The sequence below is a fragment of the Camelina sativa genome, chromosome 2, assembly GCF_000633955.1.
Source record: "Camelina sativa cultivar DH55 chromosome 2, Cs, whole genome shotgun sequence".
Lineage (NCBI taxonomy): Eukaryota > Viridiplantae > Streptophyta > Magnoliopsida > Brassicales > Brassicaceae > Camelina > Camelina sativa.
Window position 1 is genome coordinate 6144298 of NC_025686.1, and position 25667 is coordinate 6169964.

General features: G+C 35.2%; 2 protein-coding genes across 2 annotated transcripts in view; one reads left to right on the top strand and one right to left on the bottom strand.

Moving 5' to 3' along the window:
* Positions 14559–15600, top strand: LOC104718543 (osmotin-like protein OSM34). Its single transcript, XM_010436309.1, has 2 exons — positions 14559–14999; positions 15099–15600. The coding sequence occupies exons 1-2, from the start codon at positions 14605–14607 to the stop codon at positions 15436–15438; spliced, it is 735 nt and encodes a 244-aa protein (XP_010434611.1). The 5' UTR covers positions 14559–14604; the 3' UTR covers positions 15439–15600.
* LOC104718571 overlaps positions 20258–25667 on the bottom strand; it is a 50848-nt gene continuing 45438 nt past the window's right edge. The window contains exons 5-6 of the mRNA XM_010436337.2: positions 20455–20506; positions 20258–20346 (exon numbers count right to left, since the gene is read on the bottom strand). Of these exons, the coding sequence (XP_010434639.1) occupies positions 20283–20346; positions 20455–20506 (116 nt within the window). The 3' untranslated portion in view covers positions 20258–20282. The remainder of the gene's footprint in view (positions 20347–20454; positions 20507–25667) is intronic.

Below are 25667 nucleotides of genomic sequence, written 5' to 3' on the forward strand. Positions count from 1 at the left end.
GGCCTCTGCTTCCCCTGTTTCGATCGTTTCCCAGACTTTGTTCACTCACAGCACTACCGTCATCTTCATGGCCCACAACGTATAGTTGGTTGTGGTAAGCATTGGACATTGAAGGGATGAAGTACCGGTCTCCTTTGGTATGGACGTCATAGCAACGATTTCACTCATATCTCTTACACCGATTTTTGTTTAGCCACGAACAAGAAAGAAAAGTTTTGTTTAGAGATTCAATATAAGCTCTGATACCAAATATTGAATCAAACACAAGAATAATGAATAACTCTCGTTTATTACTTTAGAAACTTCTCAAAACTAAAGCAATCTCAATCTCTCTAATAAGCTATGCAACACCCTGCATCTTCTTATATAGAGAGAAGAATAAATATTCATCCTAACAACTTTAGGAAACATTACATAATTTAGATATCTCCTAAATCTTTATATATGTATATTTAGATATCTCCTAAATATACTTAGCTTAAACCTCAAGCTATTTCAAGCTTACACTAACAGAATCCATCATATGTCATAATCAATAATTACGTAGAAATTTAGATAAAACAGTAGAAGTTTATCTGGCTAACGAATTAGAAATCCGTTACTTTACTTCCTTGTACTTGAATTCAAAAGTGATACAATCTTTATGTTTCATTATCTTATGAAACTCCAATATCATTGTTGCCAACAAACAACATTGCTNATATGTATATTTAGATATCTCCTAAATATACTTAGCTTAAACCTCAAGCTATTTCAAGCTTACACTAACAGAATCCATCATATGTCATAATCAATAATTACGTAGAAATTTAGATAAAACAGTAGAAGTTTATCTGGCTAACGAATTAGAAATCCGTTACTTTACTTCCTTGTACTTGAATTCAAAAGTGATACAATCTTTATGTTTCATTATCTTATGAAACTCCAATATCATTGTTGCCAACAAACAACATTGCTTATTTGCTCTCACCAGTCACTTAACTTTTTCTGACATAAAAAAAAAAATCAAAACAAAATAATTTAGCTGTAAGTGTCAAACACGGTAAACAATTGTAGATATGTTTCCTCTAGAAGATGGTTTGATCTTTGTTGGTCTTATGATATTAATATTCGTTTTCTCGAAAATAGTCTTTGCCCATAATTTCCTAATAAACTATCTCCATCATACAAAAAATTAAATCACTATACGATCAAACAATATAGGAGGTATATTCAATCAAACATTTCAAGTGATTTGTGTAAATGCAGATTTCGTCGAGAATTGGATTATTTGAGATTTAAAATCGTTGAATCCAAATATGGTAGGAATGATATATATGCGCATGATCTCATGTGGTTTGATGCATGTAAGGACGATTGTTGAGGCTCTATTTCATGTAGCAAGTCTCCAAACCGTGGAGAAAATCATAAGAACAAAGCTGTTGTGTGGACTCAATAAATCAGCTTAGTGTGAACCCATCTGTTTTTAAGAAAGTCTAAGATATTCACGTTTTTATTTAAAAAAAAAAAGTCGAAGTGTTAACGCATAGGCCTGACCCTATGGTAATGCATGAGAAGACGTCTTCTAAAGATTCTAAATGAGAATGAAGATCTTTTGGTCCCAACGCATAAGTCTCCAAAGAACCAAATACGGAAAATACCATATACATATATATTTATATATTACAATTGGTGAATGTTTCTTGATGGATTGCATTTAAATATGCACGTCGTGGATGGATTTTTAATCATGTGAAGGTTGACGAGTGTTTTCTCTAGATTGACACTTCGTTTCCAAACTAAAGTGGTTAGGAAGGCTTATGTGAACAACTCTAGATTTATATCGGCAATGATCATATGTAGCCCAAGAAGTGGTGGGCGAGTGGTAGGACTAGCGTGGGGAAAGGGTGCAACTCCCATACCCAAGTTCGATCCTCCTCTGTTGCTGTTATCAACTGAGAAGTCTGTTAGGTGGACCTTGGTTTACCTAGTAATTAGAAATGCAGGCAGTCTGATTACTCCCGGACGTTAGTCCGAAAACACTTCAAACTTGGGTTAGGCAGTGTGGTAGTCCAACATCTAGATGTTGGCGACGAGTCCAAATGGTAGCACTTCGGTACGTTCCTCCCAAGACTGACCGGATCAGCCGATCAGGTATATCAAAAAAAAAAATGATCATATGTATGTAAAGAATTCTTCATGAAATGGTCAGACTGTCGACGAAATATCAATATGGTTCGAGGAAAATCTCTGTTGGTGTGGTAATCACCAAATCCTGTATATCACATATTCAACAAGAAAATCTTCACATAAATGTATTTTTCATAAAGCATTTCAAACAATTTATTTGCTTTCTTGAAACTCTAGATACCATTAGAAGGGGTCACTCTTTCACATTTGACAACATATATTAAATCATAATTTTCCATAAAGCAAAGTGACTAATGTGAATAAAAAAATGACCTAATAACTTAATCTAACATTTCTTCGAATAATCATTATCATGTCTACTTATAATATATCTAGATTATTGTTGGGACTAGAACCCCCTTCGGGTTTGGATTCTCAGTCAAGAGCACAAAACGTTGATTTTTGGTCTCCTTTTAGGACACGTGTCACTAGCGGTCCGGGGGTCAATGAGCTTCGCATCAAGGCGGCTCGGTTCAGTGTCCTTTGGCTCGGGAACCAAAGAGAGAGTTCGGGCGCTAAAGTGAGCAAATGAGAGAAGTCTAGGATTAGGCGGAGAAATGTGTGGGTTATGGTGAGATTCGGTCAACTCGAAGATTCATATGTTATGGTTTAAATGCATATAAGAATCGAAACAGATACATTTATGGAGAATAATGACGTTTAATTGAAATTTGTCCCCAAAAAAAAAACGTCTAATTGACAAATTAATTTCTAGTACAAAAAACATGTATAGCAATTAATATATTCGTGGCTAAGCCTAAATATTTGTGGCATAAGCAAATAAATCATGAATAATCACCAAAAAATCGTAGATATAGCGTTGTAACCAAATTATTAGCGTCGCTTTTCGTGGTTGTGGAGTCATGAATTTGTCATTCACCGTTCGTGGCTAAATGTAGCTAAGAAACTATAACCATTAATTTGTGGCTAACTGTAGTTACGAAGCTACCACTATTATTTTGTGGCTAACTATAGCTACGAAATGGTCACAATCCTTAGTGGCTATATTATCCACGAATTGACCACACTATTTGGGTGGCTAACTAGCCACGTTTTTGTCACCACATTTTTCGTAAGAATATAACAACAAATTTACAAAGTAGAAATTTAGTAGCTAAGCTATTTCAGCCACGATATATGTTAGTGGCATTATTGTGACAACGTAGCCACTAATTTTATGAACATTAATGACAAAGTTAGTAGCTTCTAAAGCTACAAAAATAATTTGTTTCATGGCTGATTATTTGCCAAAAGATAATAATATTAATTACTAAAAACAAAAACATGTAACAAAAAGCCAAATTCACAAAATATGAAATCCAAATAGCGATATACATTATCATAATTAAGTAGTCTTATCTTTATATATTACCAAAAAAAACTAACTAAATAACTACTTATCTTACATTTAACCAAAAGACTTGCTAAATAAAAGTCTATCCGTTAGAAAGTTTTAACAAAAAAACTTAACCATCATTGCCCAAAATTTTAAAACCTAATGATGCACACCATGCATCTAAGTTGCCTTGGTGTGAAGCTGGAGCAGTTGCAGAAGATGGAACAGGAGTTGTAGAAGCTGGAGCAGTTGCAGAAGCTGGAACAGTTGCAGAAGCTGGAACAGGAGTAGCAGTAGCTGGAGCAGGAGCAGATGTTGTAGAAGCTGAAGCATGAGCAGCAGCAGAAGTTGTAGCAGGAGCAATAGTAGTAGAGGGTTGTCTAATTCCAAAAGACTGCATGATCAAATTAAGTGCTTTTCATGATGCACCAGCTCTTCCATAACCATTCCCATGTTAGTATTCAAGTCTCCAACATTGGTGTTGAGCGTCGTGAGGTTTGTCTCCAAACTAAAGATGCACACTTCCATGTCCAGGTTGTGAGAAATAGAAGCTGCTACTTTCTCAGATGGATTGATTTCCCGGTATTGAACACTGCCGATTCATAGACATACCCATTTTTAGACTGTCCACGCTGTGAGAGAAACAAAACAAATATCAAACAGTATTCAAAAGCAAAAATATATATAATGCAAATAGATAAACTTAAACAATCAAACAAAACAAAAAAAGAGCATGAGGCATTAAAAAGTTAAAAGATTTTTTAGAGAGTACCTTGAGATATTCTTTGTTCAAGATAATAAGAGAAGGAATAGCACCAGATGTGGCAGTTTGGTTGTGGGGAGAACCATCTTCAGATGTAATCTGTGCAGCAACTTCCTCTACTTCAATTACAAGACACTCAACACGAGCATCGATGAAAGTTCCATCTTTGTGTGTGTGTGTCTTCCACACAAGAACAGTTAAGGCTGGTGGTTCATCTAGACCAGACTCAATCATCTACAAAAACAAAGATGAAATATTAATGTAGATATGAAAGTAAATAATAAAAGAAGAGAAGTATAACACTTACCATCTCATGCTCAATCTGGAAAAAAACATAGAGGACCTGCACAATGCTTGTGAATCCCTTTGCCATCAGTATTAGATAAGAGGCTTCCAGCAGCATTCTTGCTCTTCTTCTTTGCTGGTTATGTTGCCCAATACTCCATTAGAAAGTCCCAATCAGCCTCACCAATGTACTTGGGTTTCTGATTTTCACTCTTCTTTTAGCTGATGCAGTCACAAACTGAAATCATAGTGTGCTTCTTCCAATGAAAGCGGACTGTCATGAAAACGAGGTCCTAGTAGTAGTGTTGATACAAAAAAAAAGGGAGAAGAGAGATTAGTAGTTTGGTAGTTAGTTGGAAAATATTGTTGACTTGGGGTATAGAAACATTAATTACCACAAACGTTTGCCACCAAATATCTTTCCTCTCATCAGGAACCTATGACCAGTTCCTCCATGATCCCATGAAATTTGTTTTCCATGTTGTTCGAAAAAACTTATAGATAGAGGGGTCAACACCAAACCTGAGAGAAGAGAGAGTAAAATTAGATTCAGGCTATGAAGAAACAAACACAATTGTAGTTCTTACAAACTAACCATAAAGCTCCATTGAGTTTCCTAGAGTGGAGGTGTGGCTGGGATTCTCTTTCAGGAGCACTCAGAAATGCATCGAGAGTTCGTTGGCTGTTGGTGTTTGCGTATGAAGGCATTGCGCTTGTAGAACGTGTGGCTCCTGGCTGTATGGAGCCTGGTGGTATGGCACATGGTGGCATCCATCTACGTTGCAGCTCTGCAGTTAGAAGCACAAAAAAAAACAAAAATAGGCATTGTTTTCATTTGTCAACCTATATATTGGTAATGGCATTGCCCCATCTCGGCGAAGGTTCAACGTATGTCTTTTACATAATGCGGCAAGATCCATCCTTGATTTAATGTTATCTTTAGTTTTCCCGGGAACATTTAAAACCATGTTGATGAGATTATCAAAAAAGTTCTTCTCGATATGCATGAAGTCAAGGTTATGTGGAAGAAGAAGATTTTCCCAATCTGGCAACTCCCAAAATATACTCTTTTTAACCCAATTATGATGAATACCATATCCTTTGATAGTTCGAACAGGCTGCTGGTGTCCATTCCCTCCACAATCAACTATTCTAAACAACCCCGTAATATTGTTTATTCTTTCATGAAGAATTTTCTCTCCATTTAACCATGGTGGATGATCGTCTAATACTTCATTCCCTCGTTGAAAGGCCTGAACATTATGCCTTTATGGATGATCTTGATGTAAAAACATTATGTGGAAATCAAACTAATTATGTTTCCTTCCATTTGTTAACCAAAATGATTTTGTCACATTTAGACAATATGGACAAGATAAACGACCATGCGTCGTCCAACCAGACAACATGCCATACGCGGGGAAGTCGTTGATTGTCCACATCAATGCAGCTCGCATCGTGCATTTGACCGTTCTTGACACATCATACACTTCCACAGCGTCAATACATAGACTTTGCAATTCTTCGATCAATGGTTGAAGATAAATATCTAGACTTTTTTATGGATGCTTTGGCCCAAGAACGAGTACCGATAGAAAAAAAAAATTATCTTTTCATGCACATATTGGGTGATGAATTATAGGGAGTTACAATAACAAGCCATACTGAATGTGCCTCCCCATTCATACCAACATGATTAAATGCATATGTTGATAAGCCTAGATAAATATTGCGAACTTTTGGCAGAAAAATTAGGATATACCTCATTAAAATGTTTCCATGCTACTCCGTCATATGGGTGCTGCATTTCTTCTTCAGTAGACATATGTTCATCATCGCATAGCCGTTGCAGTCGCCTCTAACTGGTATAACCTCTTCAACCAATCTGTAATCGGCATATAAAACAATCTCTGCTTAGGTATATTTTTCCCTTTCCCATTGTTCGAGTGGTATCTATCTTTATTACATAACCGACACTGCATAGATCTCGATCGTCTCCTTTCCAAAAGAGCATGCAATTATCCTTGCAAACATCAATATTATATACTGGTGGCCAAAGCTCTCTTGTCAGCTTCTTTGTCTCGTAGTATGATGCAGGAGCTTGATTTGGTGTGGGCAAAACAGCTTTGTTAGGCTGTTATAGCTCATCAACGCATGCTTCCACCATATTATAATCTGATTTTGCTTTCAACTTACGGGACACAAGGTACAACTGAGAAATTCCTTCCGGACATCCATCGTAAAGAGGCTCTTTAGCGGCTTCAAAACCTTCGAAAACACTATCAACATATGTATCTTCGTATGTTGTTTCCATTGTATTCTCTAATACATGTGGAGACGCCGCCTGTGGTACAATGTTAACATCTGCATGTGTAAAATACACATAAGTATTTTCTGGAGCTTGAAAGTTTGTAGCATTTGGCGGCAACATTGTGTCTTCACCAGTAAAATGACTTACCCCCAAGGATTCTCCAACATCATAATAATTTTATCCATTGTTCAACCAAATATAGTAATTTCTTTTAAACCCCACTCGATAAAGATGTCTAGTGACCGTTCTTGCATCATGCTACTTTCCATTCTTACACCTAGCACAAGGACACAACAAAGTGTTGGTTTCCGGATAAGATGCTTGATTACAAGCAAATTTGATAAAAACATCAATCTCCGCCATAAATGTTTCTGAAACACAATTTCTTACTGGATCAATACGTTGATCCATCCACTCTCGACTTTGAAAATAATAAGACATGAAATTTTTGAAAAAAAAAAAATCTGTTCCGATTTTTTTTCTTATTTACTTAATGGATTTGGAAAATGAAGCGAGAAACATTTTGCTTTTATAGAAAACGTTAGCCATGAACAAAACGTGGCTAATATAGCTACGAATTTGTTGTCATAGCTAAGAATTAGTTGTCATAGCCATGAAATAGCCACTTCATCAATTTGTTGCTACATGTAGTCACAATTACACACTAAAATTTACCGTGACAATATTTTGAATATATTCCCCAAACTATTACTTCTGTCGGACTAGTTGGATTTGATGGCTCATTCGGTGGGATAGCAACGAATATGTCACGAATGATTTTAGTGGAAACATTGTAGTCACTGTTTAGCTACGGATGATTAAGTGGCTATACAGCCATCTTACTTTTACTTTGACGGGATAGATAATTCGGTGGAGTAGTCACGAATGGGCCACGAAAGTAATTTGTGACAGTGAGATAGTCAAGATGTAGCTACGCATCCTATCGTGGTTATATAGTCATTTTACTTTTTCTGCGGTTCAGTGTGATGGGATGGATAATTCGGTGGAATAACCACAAAATAGCCACAAATTTTGTCCTGTCTATTTAGCCACGAATGTTTGTGTGACTTTGCAGTGACAAAGTTTGTCACGTTGTGTATTCGTGATTATTTCATGGCTAATTTGTCATGAATTTGCTATGAAATTCGTTGGTGGTTTATTCGTGGCAAATAAATTTTTAGTCACAATTATGGGTGACAAAAACGTGGCTATACATTTTTTTCACTAGTGTAATTCCATGTTTTAGTATAAATATACGACAATGTATGTAATTCCAAAAAAGGGAATGAATTTCAAGGCAAAAGCTTATTAATATACATTTTCACATAATTTGTTTTTGTGATCTGATTCATGTTTGATCTCTATATCAAATTATCAACAAGTGTGGGATCCGACTGTAACATCTACGAACCAAAGTGTCTGTTTTGGGAGTGGGTGTCGATTGACACAAGGAGGGTGTCGGTCGACACCACCATTTTTTTGGTTCGAACAGACTGATTTAAATTGTCTATTTTGTTCGGTTTGGTTTAAGTGAAACCTTAAAACTAGGCTATTTAAAGGGAAAGTCGACCTAGGCCATTGAGTTTAGAGTTTTTGCCCTTCCCGAGAGTTTGAGAAAAAGAGAAAAAGTTCTAGAGAGTGTTCTTGAGAGATTTTTGGAGATTCTTGGCTTGTTTTGTGAAATCTGTTCCTGTGGAGTGGAGATTTTGTGCTAAGAACGAAGGAAAAGTCTTCGAAGGGGTTGGATTTATTGTTTTTGGGTCAGAATTTTCTGCAAAAGAGGTGAGTGCATGATCATGGCTGATCTAAGCCTGAGATCTCCTTTGTTTTGCTTGTTTAGGTTGTTTATGGTGTTTTTATTGCTTGTTATGGCTACTCACTACAAAAAAAGTGTGGTATTACATCATTTATTTTCTATTTTTGCATCAGTTTTAAGTGATGCAAAAATAATTTGCATCACTTTAATGAATTATTTATATTTTGTTGATGCAAATAATTTGTATCAATTGAAATAAATATTTGCTTCAGTTATTAGAATTGATGTTCATTTACATCACTTCTAAAATTGTTACAAGTCTTACATCATTTTTACTAAATTGATATAAAATATTTGCATCATTTATCAGAAATAATGTTAAATATTTATATCATTTCAGAAAACTGATGTTGAAATTAATATTATAATAAATTATAGGAAAATATTTTTTTTAATATAATATTTAATAATTTATATATAATCATATTTGTTTATATATTCATTTTATAATTTAGCTATATTATTTATACTGTATTTATGGGACCCACACAAAGTTGTTATCCCATTAAAATGTACATATATAGTAGGACTAAGTGAAGAGATTATATAGGAGCAATATTGAGAACATTTTTCTGATACAGCCGATGTGGGATAACAAACTCTAATCGGCTATTTGTTTTTTTCTTTTTCTTTTAGTTCTGTTAATATATTAATTTGACATATAATTTTACTAGCATCATTTTCAAAATGATGTAAATTTTGGATCATTTTTATAAGTGATGTTAATATAAATTAATAAATACATCAATCATTAAGTGAAGTAAATTTATATATTTTGTGTCAGTATTCTGAAAGTGATGTAAATGATTTATATTTGCATCGATTATAGTGAAATGATTCAATAATAATATCGATTATTGTAACTGATGTAAAATTATAATTTTTGTATCAATTATTAAAAAGTAATTTAAAATAATATCACTTAGTTTTGTGATACTATTTAAGTGATACAATATGTCTGTTTTTTGTAGTGACTACATGGTTCCTATGGTTTCATGTGGCTTCTGGTCGAGTTTTGGACGAATTGTAGATGGAGAGAAACGGAGTTTCAATTTTTGGCTTCGAGCAGAACGTGTCTGCGGAGTCGGTATCGATGGACACCAGGTGGGTGTCGGTCGACACCAAGGTGTTGATGGTGCGGAGACTTGGCGAGTGTCAGTACTAGGGTTTTCGGGTTGAGGAGGGGTGTTGGTCGACACTAAGGAGCAATGTCGGTCGACACCGAGAGGCAGTGTCGGTCGACACTAAGAGGCAGTGTCGGTCGACACTAAGAGCCAGTGTCGGTCGACACAAACCCTTTTAGCAGGCGGTTGATACTTGTTTTTCTGGTTTGTTTGTGTTTGTTTGATGCTTGTTTGACATTAGAATCTCAGTTACTTGTGTATATAGCCCAGTACATGAGAGAATTGTCTCACTGAGTGTTTATGACTAAACTCATGCATCTCAATTTGTGTTTGTGGTGCAGGTAAAGGCAAAGTGTGATCGTGGAATCAAGGCGATGAAGATGAGGATGTTCTAGAGGCTTGGTTGTTTGTTCTATGCTGTTGTTAGGTTGCTAGAATGGAACATAGTGGTCTATAACGGATGTTTTGGTTGCTGATTTATTGTTCTATGACATGTGGTATTGATGGTTAGATGTTATTGAATTATTATTTGGTTATTTTATTCATTGGTTTATTGTTTGGTTATTTCTGCTATTTGGTTTGAATGTAGTGAGGTGGATAGTGAGTATGAAATCACTAGGTTATTTTTTATTTATCGTACAATCCTCTCAAATCCCCCCTAGACCATGAGAATCAAAATTATGTATCACAACTTTGCACCCAAACTCTCAAGAATCAAGCTAATGATATTTTTATTTTTGGCATACCTTGCCATCCAAGCTCCAACGACCATATTCTTTATTTTCTACAATTTATTTTCTAATTTTTTTTTTTTGAATGAAGGTAAAATACATTCAACCAAAAAAAAATTATTACAATATATGCATCTTTAATTTGAAAGTTGTTTTGAAAGAAGATCTTAAAAAATCACATAAGAGTTTCATAAAATATATATTTTTTTCAATTTTTCTAATCATTAGAACATTGTATATGAGTCTCTAAAGTGTTTTGTTCTTTTCACAAAGTCCGGATTCTTTATGTATCGTTCTTTAGGCTCTAAGTGTGTGACTGAAGCTGCATATTAAGAATATTGAGTGATATATGCTCTTGTTCATCCATTGATTGAGCGAGTCAATCCTCCCCGCCCTACACTTTCAATCTATCATCAATTCGGTTAGCAATTAAGAGTGAAGACAAGTTTGTTAATCTCTATCTCTATTCCATAGACAAGTTTGTGTCGATCGTACTACAAATAAAGCTTCCCTTTGTTTTGGTTTTCTTCTTACTCTTGCATCGTTAGATATTATATATTGGTGGATGAGGAAAACACACATGTATGGTTTTTAATATCTAACTGAATTTATTATGTTTGAGGTAAAAGATATATATATATATATATATATATATAGCTAATAGTCTTAAATTTGTTATAAAAAAAACAAACCTAGTAGTCTTAACTAAATTTGGGGGAAGTCGTGTGCGGACTTGTTCAACGTTAGGTAGCTTTCACTTCTTCATATTTTTGTATTCAGTTTCTTTAAATAAATGATATGAATCAATACGTAATTTGGCTAAGGATATGAAGCAATTCGTAATTTGGCTATGGGCTAGACCATTCTTTCAGGTGTTGGACATATGAACCAAGTTTTTTTTTGTTTTTTTTAATAAAATATTAAATTATATTTAAAATAAAAAAATATCATTTTACATCTGCTTCTTTAAAAGAATTATTGAAAAAGAATCTAACAAATTTCCTACCTTTTCAAAAAATTTAAAAATTTGAAAAACCTCCTAGCTTCGAGTGGCAAACCATGCCTAAAGCCCCGATTTGTAGTGGCGATCTCCCAAAGAAGCAATAGCCAAGAGTTTTGCTCACACCTGCTTATCTATTCATCCAATCATAGTTATTTATGAAATAGGCACTTTCCCATGTCGTCTTGCATTTCTTTCCTGCCAAATAAAATGAATGGTAAGTTGGAAAGTGTATCTCATTAAAAAAACCCTGTACTTGATCAGATGGTGACTCTGAAACAGAAGCCACTAACTGCTGCCAGACTGTAGAGAATTTATGCTGGTAGAGAGTCCATGCTATACCAGACCAAACTGCAGCAATGTATTGACTGGAGAAAAACAAATGGTCTCTAGTCTCAACCAAGGCAGAGCATGAAATGACCCGACCCTTTTTTTAAAAAAATAAAAATAAATAATAAATAAGAAATATAATAATAATAATAAATAAACTACAACTAGTGGTCCCATACCCGCTAGCCACCTAACCACAATTACAATCAACAGCGAAAATAACTAATATCATTATCAAATAAATAACCAATAATAATCCAATAACTATAACATAAGCAATATCCAAAGTTCAACCAACAGGAATCATAGAACCAGCAACCTAGCAATGTTTCTAATGATCCAACTCTAGCAACCTAGCAATGACAGACAACAACCAATCGAGTCCCTAGAACATCCTCCTCTTCATTGCCTTGATTCCACGATCACACTTTGCATTTACCTGCACTACAAATACAAATTGCAATGCATGAGTATTTTAAAAACACTCAGTAAGGCAATCCTCCCATCTACTGGGCTATACACACAAGCAATAGAGACATCTCTAACCATCAACCAACAATCAACAATCAACAATAACAAACCAGGACACATCATCGACCGACACAAACATACATCGACCGACACCAGATGGAGATGCATCGACCGACACAAGGTTGCATCGACCGATGCTAGATGCACTTGCATCGATCGACACTCGCACTGCATTGACCGACGCATGCTCGACATAACATGAAAACCCTAGGTTTTACGCGCCGTCCTCGCACTTGCATCGACCGACGCACAAAGAGCATTGACCGATGCAATGTTGAGCATCGTGTTTCCCCGAAGCTTCTCGCCGGATCTTCGTTCTTACAACAACAAAAACTCGATCACAAGCCACAAGAAAGCTTCCTAACGTCCCAAATAACAATCTAACAAGCCTAACAACACATAACAAGCAAATCAGAGAGATCTCTAGCTTAGATAAGCCATGGTCATGCACTTACCTTTGCCAAGACGATTCTGAACCTCAAACAAGCAAGAAGACACTCCTAGCAAGCTCCTACAACGTTCTAAGCCTTAGATCTCACCAGGAAACGCACAAACCTCCAAGAATCTCCCAAAATGCTCAAGAACTCTTAAGAACCTTTTCTATCTGTTGTTTTCTCTCAAAAACGGCCAATCTCGTCGAATGAGACAAAAACACGAGTTAAGGGTTTTCCCTAACCCAAAAGGCAGCGTTTAACTTAAAACTCAACCGAGAAAACCGAACCTGCATCGACCGATGCACCCCTAAACCGGAAATTTGGTTCGCGGATGTTACAGAGCAAAACACGCAGTTCACAGCACAACCATTATTCCAAAGTAACATTCGATCTCCAGTTGACAGTCGATTTTGCACAGGTAGCCAAGTACAGAAAGAGTACATTAGGGTTGCACGAGCAAACCATACTCCTTTATGCCAAGCTACTTGGTTTGAAGTTGTTTGTATATGGTTCCATTTGTCTTTGGTGGACCAAGTTTCAAGGTCCAAGTTTTAAAGACACGGGATAATCAAGATCAACCAATAAGAAATGTTCAGTAATCTCAAATAATATATATTCGATAAAAAAAAAAGATAATACTTACCCTGTTTTATAACATAGGATGTGTTTTAAAGAATTTTTTTTTGTTTCGTAATATTGGATGTTTTCAAGTTTCTATGCAACTTTTAAATTAATTTAATATTTTCTATTATACAGTATTATTTATGATTGATTGAACTTTTTAAAGTAAATACTTTTTAATCTGTGTGTTTTTAGTTATAACATCCTATATTTTGAAATGAAAGAGTATATTATAATACTAACATTCTATATTTAGAAATGAAAGAGTATATTATAATACTATTGACATCGTTTGACAAAAAATAAATAAAATATTAATAATATTTGACATCAAAATTTTATCTCTTTTTTCTCCATTACTCAAAATAGTGTGCACCACGCATGATCATTATTTCGTGCAAGAATGAATTATACTCAAAATAGTTGTCGACATTAATTCCTGATTAATGATTAAGGAAGAAGTAAATATATTTTTCTCTTCTGTAGAAAATTGAACAATTTCTGAAAATGATAAAGAAAGCATATATATATCTAAGATCCTAAAATTGATAATTTGATGAGAACAAGAACATAAATACGTTATTAGACTCCCATAAATAGGAATTACAGAATATATTTATTTATATAGGGATGAATTAATTTTGAAAATTTTAAACAAATATAAATACAAATAGAAGAATATATTATAAAAAGAAAAATACAGATAAATTTCTTAAACTAAGACGTTCGCAAATTAAATATTTATGATTTATGATTTTTTATTTTCGAATTTCTAATCATCAGACAATTTTTATCAAACTCCATTAAAAAAAAAAAGATAATAATATGTCTTTAACTCACATATTCATGTTAATGAAAAAAGCAAACATATATTTATTATAAATTAATAAAACAAGTGAGTCATAATAGTATATCCTAATTCTACACCCCCAATCTAGAAACAAGACTTTGGCGCAAGTCATCAACATATAGTCAAGCCGCCCCTACCTACCAAATTGATTAAAATCATATTAACATTCATTATCTAGATAACTTCGAATTGTAAATACTAATTAAATAACAAAACTATCAAACTTATACGTAATCCTTTACCTCTATATAAATTCCATAACAGAAGATCACACATATACACAAAATTGGTAGAACGAAAAAAATGGCAAACATCTCCCTCCCTACGTTCATTTTCTCCTCACTTTTGCTCATCTCCACCGCGACGGCTGCTACATTCGACATCCTGAACCAATGTAGTTATACCGTATGGGCCGCTGCGAGCCCTGGAGGTGGCCGACGTCTAAACTCGGGCCAGTCATGGAGGCTAGATGTCGCAGCCGGCACTAAAATGGCGCGAATTTGGGGTCGGACCAACTGTAATTTTGACTCCTCGGGCCGTGGCCGATGCGAAACTGGTGATTGCAGTGGTGGACTACAATGCACCGGTTGGGGTCAGCCACCAAACACGTTGGCTGAGTATGCTTTGAACCAATTCAACAACTTAGACTTCTACGACATCTCACTTGTCGATGGATTTAACATTCCTATGGAGTTTAGGTAAGAAAAATTAGTGAAGATGGTATTTCCCCCATTTAGATTAGAACCGTACAAGCTCGATCCTGATAAGTTTTTCTTTTATGGGCGATCTATGTCCAGCCCAACTAGCTCAAACTGTCACCGGATAGTATGCACTGCGGACATAAACGGACAGTGTCCAAACGTGTTGAGAGCCCCGGGTGGATGCAACAACCCTTGCACGGTTTTTAAGACGAACCAGTACTGTTGTACCAACGGTCAGGGATCATGTAGTGACACTGAATACTCAAGGTTTTTCAAACAGAGGTGTCCTGACGCCTACAGCTATCCACAAGACGACCCCACCAGCACTTTCACTTGCACGAACACTAACTACAGGGTCGTGTTTTGTCCTAGAGCTAGGGTCGGTGCTACTGCATCCTACCAGCTCCCGATCCAGATGGTCACCGAGGAAAATTAATAGACTCGTATCTATTGTATGTGTGTGTGTGAGTACGCACGTAGATATGCGTACGCGTAACGCGTGTTATCATGTTTACGTGACTGTATATTCAACGCTTATGGATAATAATGAACGAAGTAATAATTACGTTGGTCGACCCACGTATAAGTTAAACTTATATTATTTCTTTCTTTCCAGTCATACTATTATTAATTAAAACTTAATTTTAAAATAACAGTACTTGGAACTTGTTTTGACTAGACTCTTATATGTTTTCTTCTCCTACAGGATTTTGAAAATTTTAATTTTAGAAATTAATCTATCTAAAAAGATAATTAAGTATCTACTATATTAATTGGGAAGTACAAATATGAAACTAACCTTAAATGTGTAAAAAATTACATTCAATTGCCACTAGAAAAACTTAATTAAGATTAATAAATTAATATAATTAATTAAAAAACGAAAATCGGAGATACATTAAATAAAATAAATTGTAGAAAGGTACAAAAAAATCTATCTGCATCAAAACTAATCCGTATTAAAAAAAAAATTAACAGCTAAGATTTTAAAAATCTAATCAAATAAAATGTACAACTACAAATTTTATCCTACTATATTAATCGAGAAGTACAAATATGAAACTAACCTTAAAATGTGTAAAAAGTACATTCAATTTCCATTAAAAAAACTTAATTAAGATTATTTAATTATTTAAATAAATAAAATTAATTAAAAATAAAAATAGGGAACACATCAAATAAAATAAATTGTAGAAAAGTAAAAAGAATCTATTAGAATCAAAATTAATTTGTACTTAAGAAAAAATTAACAGGTAAGATTTTAAAAACCAAATCGCATAAAATATACACAAATTTTATCAAAAAAAATTTCCACCACAGGTTAGAATTATTACAGACAAGAAAAGGAAGCCACAGAAAAAAACAATGAATGTTGTTTTCAAAAAGACTTTTTAGAAATTTTACTAGCTATATTTAGTTGTTCTTTTTTACATGTTAGTAAGGATTGTGTTTAGTTGACAAAAGTTTAAACAATTTTATTCATTACATACAAATATTTTATTGACAGTTTTTCAATAAACATTTTTAAAGTACAAAAATTATAATATAAGCAAACTAAATTTTTAATCATAAACTATTATAAATAACATAATAATAAAATAAATTATTACAAATTTTTATTAAAAAAATGTTTATCCTGTGATTCTCCGCGGGTTAGTATCTAGTTTTAATGTATATAGCAGAACAATGAGACGTATTTAGTACAACCATTCTATAATTTTCAAAAGAAAATGAAAAAAACATTATTTCTGCCTAATAATAATTTCACTTTTTACTATTCATAATCTTCTGAATATAAATTTAAGAAAAAGAGAAAATTTTGGACTAGTACAAAAAAAATACTTTTTTGTGTTTTAGTTTTGTTTTTTTCTTTCTTTTTTCATCATTATATCAACAAGGTCTGATCCATGGTTAATCCTTACAACGCAGGATAACGTGATTTAATGAGAAACCAAATTCTAGCGGAGTTGGTTATAGAGGTGGTACGATAACCACTTGAATAAAAAACTTCCCTTGTGTTCAGTGGATGAATAACGAATAAAACCTCTGAAAATCTTAAAATGGTGGATGGGGCATCAGTGACGGTGCGATTTGTTTGCTATATTTTGCGTTGGAATCTACTGAACTCATTAATCACTGATTATTCTAGTCATGACTCATTTCTCAGATTTTGTGTTGTTTTGAGGTATAGCAATTGAGATTTTGTGTTTTTTTGAGATAGCAATTGAATTCGATAAGAAATGCGAAAATATACATATACATATACAGAAATACAAAATTTAATAGATCGCTATTTTTTTGTAACATCCACGAACCGGAATCCCCAGTTTAGGGGATATGCATCGGTCGATGCAAGGTCGGTTCACTGGTATAAAAAACATCTACAGCCACTAAAATTTTCATGGCTGAACCATAAAATTCGTGGCCATTTCATCATATAGCCACGATTAGTCACGAAAAATAATGTGTTTATAGCCTCGTAGCTATTTTTTCGTGACTTTTTCGTGTCTGTTTAGCCACGTAATTGACACGAGCGTTTCGTGGAACATTTAGTCACGAATGACCATATTTTCTGCTACGAAGTATCAGTAGCTACTTGGTACGAATGACTAGTCTAGCTACGAATTTGTGACTAATTATTTTGTGGCTAATCGTGTATTTATACAAAAAAAAAATTAATTTAAATTGTAAAAATCAGAAATGTGAAATGAAATTCCACATTTAAAACCATGAAATCCATATACCAATATCTTCAATTACCATGCACAAGCATTCTTATCCTTAACTATAAACTCTCAAACACATTTTAATTATAATTTTGCATCATATCTATTAACTACAAACTTTGCCTTTAATCTGTAATTATATATATAATAATAATTGTTAAAAAATATTTAATAGTCAAACAAAAGGTGAGACACTAAAACGTTTAAGATGCAACGTTTAATCGTGACTGTGTGTATTCTTATAAATCCGGAATCCCCTTTTCGTTTTGATAACAGATAAGAAACAGGAAAACCCTAATTTGAGAAAATCATGAGAATCGATTATATTTCTGAACTTCATCCCGGAAGGACGAGTTGGTGTATCCACGCCAAGGTCTTAAATTCTTGGCATGTCAACAAATTCTTCACAAAACGAGTTCTTCTTCTTGTGGACGAAAATGTTAGAGGAGTTAATAGAACGCGAATTCTACCTATATTTGTTATTTTAACAGTGCTTATATAATAGATTTCTTACACAATGATTATCAAACTTTGAAGGGTGACACAATTGAGGTCGCCTTTATACCAATTACACTAGCCAAGCTCCGAAAGTATATTGACGAGGGTGAATGGTATGATATTAGGACTTTCAAAATCATCAATCCAACCCTCAGGGAGAGGAATACTCATCATCCTTATCAGATCAAGTTTACGGATGATTCAACCATGACTCTGCTCTAATCAATAAATTCCAAGAATTACTTCCGATTCAAAGATTTGGAGATATATATCGTGGAAGAATCCATCATCCCATCTCATTCGGTATGTTTTTCTTAAAATAGTTTAAAATAATTTAAGTTAAACTCCGTGAATATAGTTATTTGCTATCTTTGTGTTGAGAAATCTAGAGACTTTTTAGGAATTTTGGAACTTTGTGTATTGGTTCCTCCCATAGAAAAGTACAAATTGAACTTTTTTACCGAAATAGTTATATGTGAATGTTAAATAGATTTGGAAACATTCATTCATCTCATTGTAAAGTAAATTTCTGACTTTTTGCCAAAATAGATGTTTGCAGATGTGTAGTAGCTGTGATGGACAAAAGAAATCATGGAAGTAGAAATGATTGTAATGAAGTTGTTTCCACGCTATTAGATGGCAGGTAAAACACATTTATTCCACCTATAATGATTATAAGATTTATAAGTTTGACTCTATTATAAAATATAGCGACTATCTTCATCTGTACGAATGAAACTATAAAGTGTTGTGCAATAAACAACTATGCTACCTATTTCATGTCTTCATAGGAGTCATCTGGATGCCATCTCATATATCAAACCAAACCGATGTTTTGTGTAATGCGTTTCTAGATGGTTGGAGAGTATGAAGGTATGTACTATTAATAACACTTGCTAGATTGAACAAATGCTAAACACTATGGGTTATACTCATTCACAAAACTTTAATAACACTTTAAACATTCCTAGGTGAACCGTGTATTGTAAACACATTGGCCTCCTCCAAGATCTTTATAAAACCGGAGTTTGAAAGACTTGAGCATCACAAGGCTATGTAAGTTTTGAATGTACATTAATATCAAGTAGTGTATCATGCTAGGGTTAAACTTATGAATGTGTTTCCTATATTTACAGCTCGGAATTTGCTGGACGTTATTACATAAATCATATAATAGAGCGTGAAAGGAAAACTTCAAGGACTTAAACTGAAGTCACGGTAGCTTAAAAACTTTTTTTGTGTATGCAAAATTTAGTATAATTTTGAATGTTTGTATGACAAAGTAGTAAAAACCCTTTTATGGGTTGATTTTTATAATATGTTACTGGTCTAAACGAAATTACATATTATATTGACCCAGATCATTATATCAACCTAATTAAAATTAACCATAACAAATGTATTGGACTCATTTAATACTTTAAATTTTGAAAATGGGTTTTAAAATCTTAATTAAAATTTTGCATATGTAGAATACTATAATACTCTTTTTCGTTTTTCCATTTAAAAAAGTGAAATAAAAAATTTTAAATACAAAACTTAAAAAAAAATTTAAACATGTTTAAAATATAACAAAATTTTGATTTAATAATTTAGAAAATAAAATTGGATTGTTTTTTCTATTCAATTCCTGGCCGCACAAGCGTGCAGGTAACTCTTCTAGTAATATAGTAAAAACATTTAAACATATTATAGAGAATGTACATACATGTCTCAATAACATGGCTACCAAAATGAGACCTTCACTTGATGGGAAATAGATGGTGAGCTTTTCACTAGCTGGAATCAGCTATAATTCATCTGCATCGTTCGTCCTTTGAGACTGTTTCACTACTTTCGGAAACGAAAACGCAGAACCATATCAGATTTCTTATCATTTTCACGAGGCAGGAACAATATAGGAAGAAAAAACATTTGTGCTAACCTTGATTGGTTGCAGTGGTTACTTAAAGTTTGACACAAAAGCTTGCTAACTTCTCATGCTTTTAGGGAGCCATTCTTTATTACCTCACCAAGTTGCAATCACTCACCAACATCAACTATATTTGATCAAACTCTAATCATCAATAAAGAGAAAGGCTACCCGCAAGTTTACCTCGTCTTCAGTTTCTTCCAGCAATCTGTGATAAGAAATCACATATATAGATTTTAGAGGAGCTTGATGACTTTTAAGCTGGAACAAGATACTGAGCCGACCCATATAGCGGATCTGAAGAGGTTTGTCTTACCTTCCACAATAAGTTGATATGTCATTTGCATGCGCTTTAGCTTCCTGTTTATCTATATGAAAACAGACAAATATAGACATTTAACTAGAGTCTAGTGATGAGGATTTCTCAGCTATGATACTACTCCAAATTTTCCATCATCATGAAAGCTCTCTCACAGTTGCTCATGAGAAATTTTGAACAGATAAAGCGGACAGCAGATCCAAATGAGAATACGTATGTTCTAGTAGACAACTGGATACACTACAGAACAGCATTTTCCCTTTAACTTATTACAGAGAGACATCTAAGCTTACTTTATCAAATACTAGAGATAGGCTCACGCGATGTGCGAGATATATTTAATTTTATTTTTATTAATTATGAGATATTTTAGGGTGAGTTACTAGAATATTGCATATAAGCTTCCTTATTACAAAAGCAACATACAATTGTTTGTAATGACTAGACTAACACCTTGTACCTATACTACCCCTGAAACTAGTGTTGAGAAAAAACGTAATTACGGCTAATGCCATTAGAAAAAAAAAACATTGGAAGTTGGGACTAAGTCTACCGATCCTTTGATAGTAGATTTATACACGTGGACTGATTAAAGGTGTTCTGCAGATATTTTTGGTACACTTAGTTGTAGTGCTGGTACACTTAGCCGTCGACGTAGATGGTACACTTAGTTGTAGTGTTGGTACACTTATCGGTCGACGTACATGAAATCGATTCGTTAGATTAAGTTGGTAGAGGAATTTCCCTTTGATGATAGACTTTTGTTTTAAGCGCGTGTAGCGGCAAACGTAACAGGGTGGGAAGATATTTATGGTAGACTAATGGCCTGTTGCGACAGATTTATGCGACAGCCTTCTCTCCTTACAGATATTTTTGGTATACTTTGTTTGTTTTTTGAAATAGTTTTCGTAGTGTTGTGGTAGGCTTCTTGTCCGTGGTAGATTTAGTAAGCAAGATTGACAGCTGTAAAGTCTTACCAGAATAACACGAATTTGTTTGAGCTGGCAAAGACAGTCGAGCGTTGCGATAGACTTATTGGAAGAAGATCTAAACACCTTTACTGTTCTTCCGATCTATGGTGTTCATGTAATAAAGTTTGTAGCAGATTCATCAATCGTGTTCTGTTTGTCTGCCGGAGCAAACGTCTTTTTCCTACTCAGTTTCTTTAATCTTTGATCTCGGTTCATCCATGGAAGAGCAAGATATCGTATTGGCGTGTGGGAGGTGGAGGGTAGACAAAAAGCGCTGGTTGTTTGATGTTGATACTAGGAAAGGGTGCAGGATTATAGTTGCCGATAAAGAAACAAAGTTTGAAGACTTTACTGCTATGGTGTACGATGACTTTGGTTTCTGTGAAAGAACTTCCGCGATAAAGTTGAGCTATATGTTAGATAGATATAAAAAAAGCGGATGTTATATGCCACCGGTGATTGTTTCGAATGGTCGGCAGTTTCAAAACTTTCTCAAACAGCATAGGAGTGAACTCATCCGGCTATGCGTTGAGATCGAAGCTAAATCTGGTGAAACCTTGTTCGAGGAAGTTAAACCGAAAACCCCAGAACCAACACCCAAGACCCCTGAAGTCGTTGTAGATGATTTCGTAGGCGTGGCAGAGGAAATGGGAGAGAAAGATGATGAGTACGAGAGTCGGAAGGAAGGAGGTGAAGATAATGTAGGAAATGATCTAGATGAAGATGAAGCAGATGACGAGGACAACAGTAGATTTGATTACTGTGACGACAGCGATGGTGCAAGTTCAGGGGATGAAGACTATCTGCTATACTCCAACTTTGCCCCGGATGAAGCAGAGGAATCATTAGACGACTGACCTGGGGGTGGGTATTGTATAGAGGAAAATGTGTGTAACATAGAATCAAATAACTGTACTCGGAAGACTAACTCTGCAGCTGATGCAATTGAGAAGGAGGTTCGCAAAATAGAAAACGGAGGTGGTGATATTGCTGTGGGGGATAAGTTTGATAGCAAAGAAACGTTGGTGGCAAGGTTGAGGGTGCTGAGTGTATTAGATAAATATGATTACAATGTTCGATATTCAACGCCCGTTTTGTTAATCGTTGAGTGTTGGGTAAAAGGTTGTAAATGGAGAATACGGGCTTCAACCATGGGTGATTCGCCGGTGTTTCATATTCGCAGATATTTCGTGAACATACTTGCTCTGTTACGGAATGATATGGCCGTAGCCCTAATGCTAAACCACCAATCCTAGCTCAATTATACAAGGATTATGTTGGTGGTGTGGGAAGTTCTGTTGTGCCAAATCTTGTTGGGGATGGGCTCAACCTACGATATGGTGTACAGGTTGGCTACTGGAATACTTTAATATGTTTGTTTTATGGTTGGCTCTGTGAGTGTACTTGTTTATAGGGTGTACAAACAGATCGTAGCTTAAGTTTGTTGAGTTTGTCAGAAATTAGTTGATTCTATGGCCTGCACTGCACATATATATAATTCGATCTAGTTGATATTGTTTAGTGCTGATGTCTTTTACTGACCATTTTCATATAATAGCTTGGCTACTGGAAGGCACATCGTACACTTATAAAGGCGCGGGAGTATGTTAGGGGTACACCTGAAAGTGGATACGCTGAATTACCTGCATATTTATACAGGCTGAGGTCCTCTAATCCAGGGACCCTTACTAGACTGGTCGTTGATGCAGAAGACAGATTCAAGTATGTTTTCATTGCGATTGCTGGATGCATTAAGGGTTTCAGGTATATGCGGAAAGTTGTAGTTGTAGATGGAACCTTTTTGAAAGGTGAATTCAAAGGGACTCTTCTGATAGCGACAACACAAGATGGGAATTTTAATATTTTCCCTCTGGCGTATGCGGTTGTTGATACAGAGAACGACGTGTCGTGGGAATGGTTCTTTACTCAATTAAGTAGTGTAATTCCTGATGATGAAGAGCTTGCACTGATATCTGACCGGCATAAATCTATTGGTAAAGCTATCGCTAAAGTGTACCCCCTGGCAAGTCGAGGAATCTGCACTTATCATCTTCACAAGAATATTATCCTGAGATTTAGTGGGAGCGAAACATTCCGGCTGGTAAAAAAAGCAGCTGCAGCGTACCGTGTAGTTGATTTCGAAGAAATCTTCCAGCAAATTCAAGAAGCGAATCCGCAACTGCATGCTTACTTGGTTCGTGCAGATGTAACCAAGTGGAGCAGGGCGCACTTTCCTGGTGATAGGTACAACTTCACCACGAGCAACATTGCAGAATCGCTAAACAAAGTACTGAATCCTGCGAGAGCCTATCCCATTGTAGAGTTACTAGAAGCTGTTCGGAATATGTTGACACGTTGGTTTGCTACAAGGAGAAAACAAGCTGCCGCAATGCCAACTTTACTCACCAAAGGAGTGGAGAACCTGTTACAGGTGTGACATTCATTAACATATCCATCGATATATATGTTAACGAAAGGCCTGAAAAATCTTAGTGGATATGTTGTGTTGTTTTGGTTATATGAACTTACGATTTGATTTACTCATAGGCACGTATTGAACAGTCAAGGCGTCTAAAGGTTCAAGAAATTGATGAAGATCGATTTGAAGTAAGTGGTGGTAACTCAACGCATGTTGTCCATCTGAGGTATAAGAGGTGTTCATGTAGGCGTTTTGATCTAGAGAGGATGCCATGCGTACATGCTATCGCAGCCGCATATACGGCCAACATATCAGTTATAAACCAACACCATCCATATNATCCATACTTCCGCAGAGACAGCCTCTGCAGTGGGTATGCGGAGGCGATAATGCCGATAGATACATCCTGCATCGTTCCTACTGATATTACACCGTCCAGATGTAAACCGCCTTTTGTTAGGAATCCTCCAGGAAGGCCAAAGATGACGAGGAGGAAGTCTTTTGTCGAGGTTGCGTTGGAGACGAAGCGGCCCCGCAAACAGCATGCTTGTTCTCAGTGTCAACAGGTTGGCCACAACCATACAACATGTCCAGCTAATACGTAGTGCATGGGCAACAATAGACGTGTTATCTTTTCTTGGCGTGAGGATAATACTCTTTTTTCCTAAGTGCGAACATAGCTTTTGTAACATGTTTATGATGGCCCTTTTTAATTTCTAAGCCCACATTTTTGTTTAACTATAATTGTTGGACAAATTGTTCCCGGCTGCCCTAGATGGGCCTATTACTCGTGTGGGCTTTTTAGAAATCTCAAGCAAACGGTTTTCTGTTTGAATAAGAAGGTTTTTAAAGCGAAATATATCTGTTTGTGGGCTTTATATGGTCCATTAGAGAGGACATAATGCGATGGTTGGATAGTGTTGACATGTTCACTTATCGTAGATAACTATTGTTATGTACGTACATATATTGCGGAGTACTAAATTTTATATTTTGTTGACAAAACATAACCATATATTATCCATAATCAGCGTAACATTGGGTTCACTCAAAAGTACAAACACACCGGGGAAAAAAAAATGAATAAATTGCATAGATCTATGCCGGTTCTTTAAATAAATATGATAAACTCCCTGAGTTCTCCCTTTCGCCCATCTAGTTCCTTTATTCTCAAGGTACTGCATTCTCCCCTACGTGCTCCATTATATGTTCTATATAGTAACGTCCAGCGATTTCAGATCTGCGGTAAATATAGAAAGTGTATTAACGTATTTGACAGTAGCAACAAATACAATTAGATATTTTAGTAGGAAAACAAAGAGCTTACATCTCCTTGTGATGTTCCATTCCCTCGAAATCTGGTTTTATATAGAACAGCGAAGAGGCGGTTGTGTTGACGAGGCAAGGAGCACCTTCAGAACATTTACAAAATTAGTTGTATATGGTTTCACAAGGCTGGTTTCCTTATCTGATATATCAAATCAAACATACCTTCGTAGCTTCCAACCTTCCAGAACCGCAAAATACAAAAGACTGGTTCGGATGTAAAAGTAAGATGACACCCGAGTGCTTCCCAAGCATTTATGAAGCGAGCAGCATAATCATCTAGGGCACGACACTTGAGGGTTTCATTCCTACGATTTTCTCATGCTAATATTGAACGGGCATACGAAAAAACTTTAAATGTAAATGTATTTAAAAGGTAGCACAAATCTCCTTTACCTCCCATTCAGTAGGGTGAGGACAACTTCATTGGCCGCATTTGCCCCCTCGAGCAATCTTCTGTCTTCCACCCCAACTACACACCCACAGACATCTGA

Excerpts from the sequence above, each read along its gene's own strand:
- LOC104718543 (XM_010436309.1), top strand. The coding sequence starts at position 14,605 with ATGGCAAACATCTCCCTCCCTACGTTCATTTTCTCCTCACTTTTGCTC. Across the intron at positions 15,000-15,098 it reads AACATTCCTATGGAGTTTAG|CCCAACTAGCTCAAACTGTC; the intron begins GTAAGAAAAATT and ends ATCTATGTCCAG.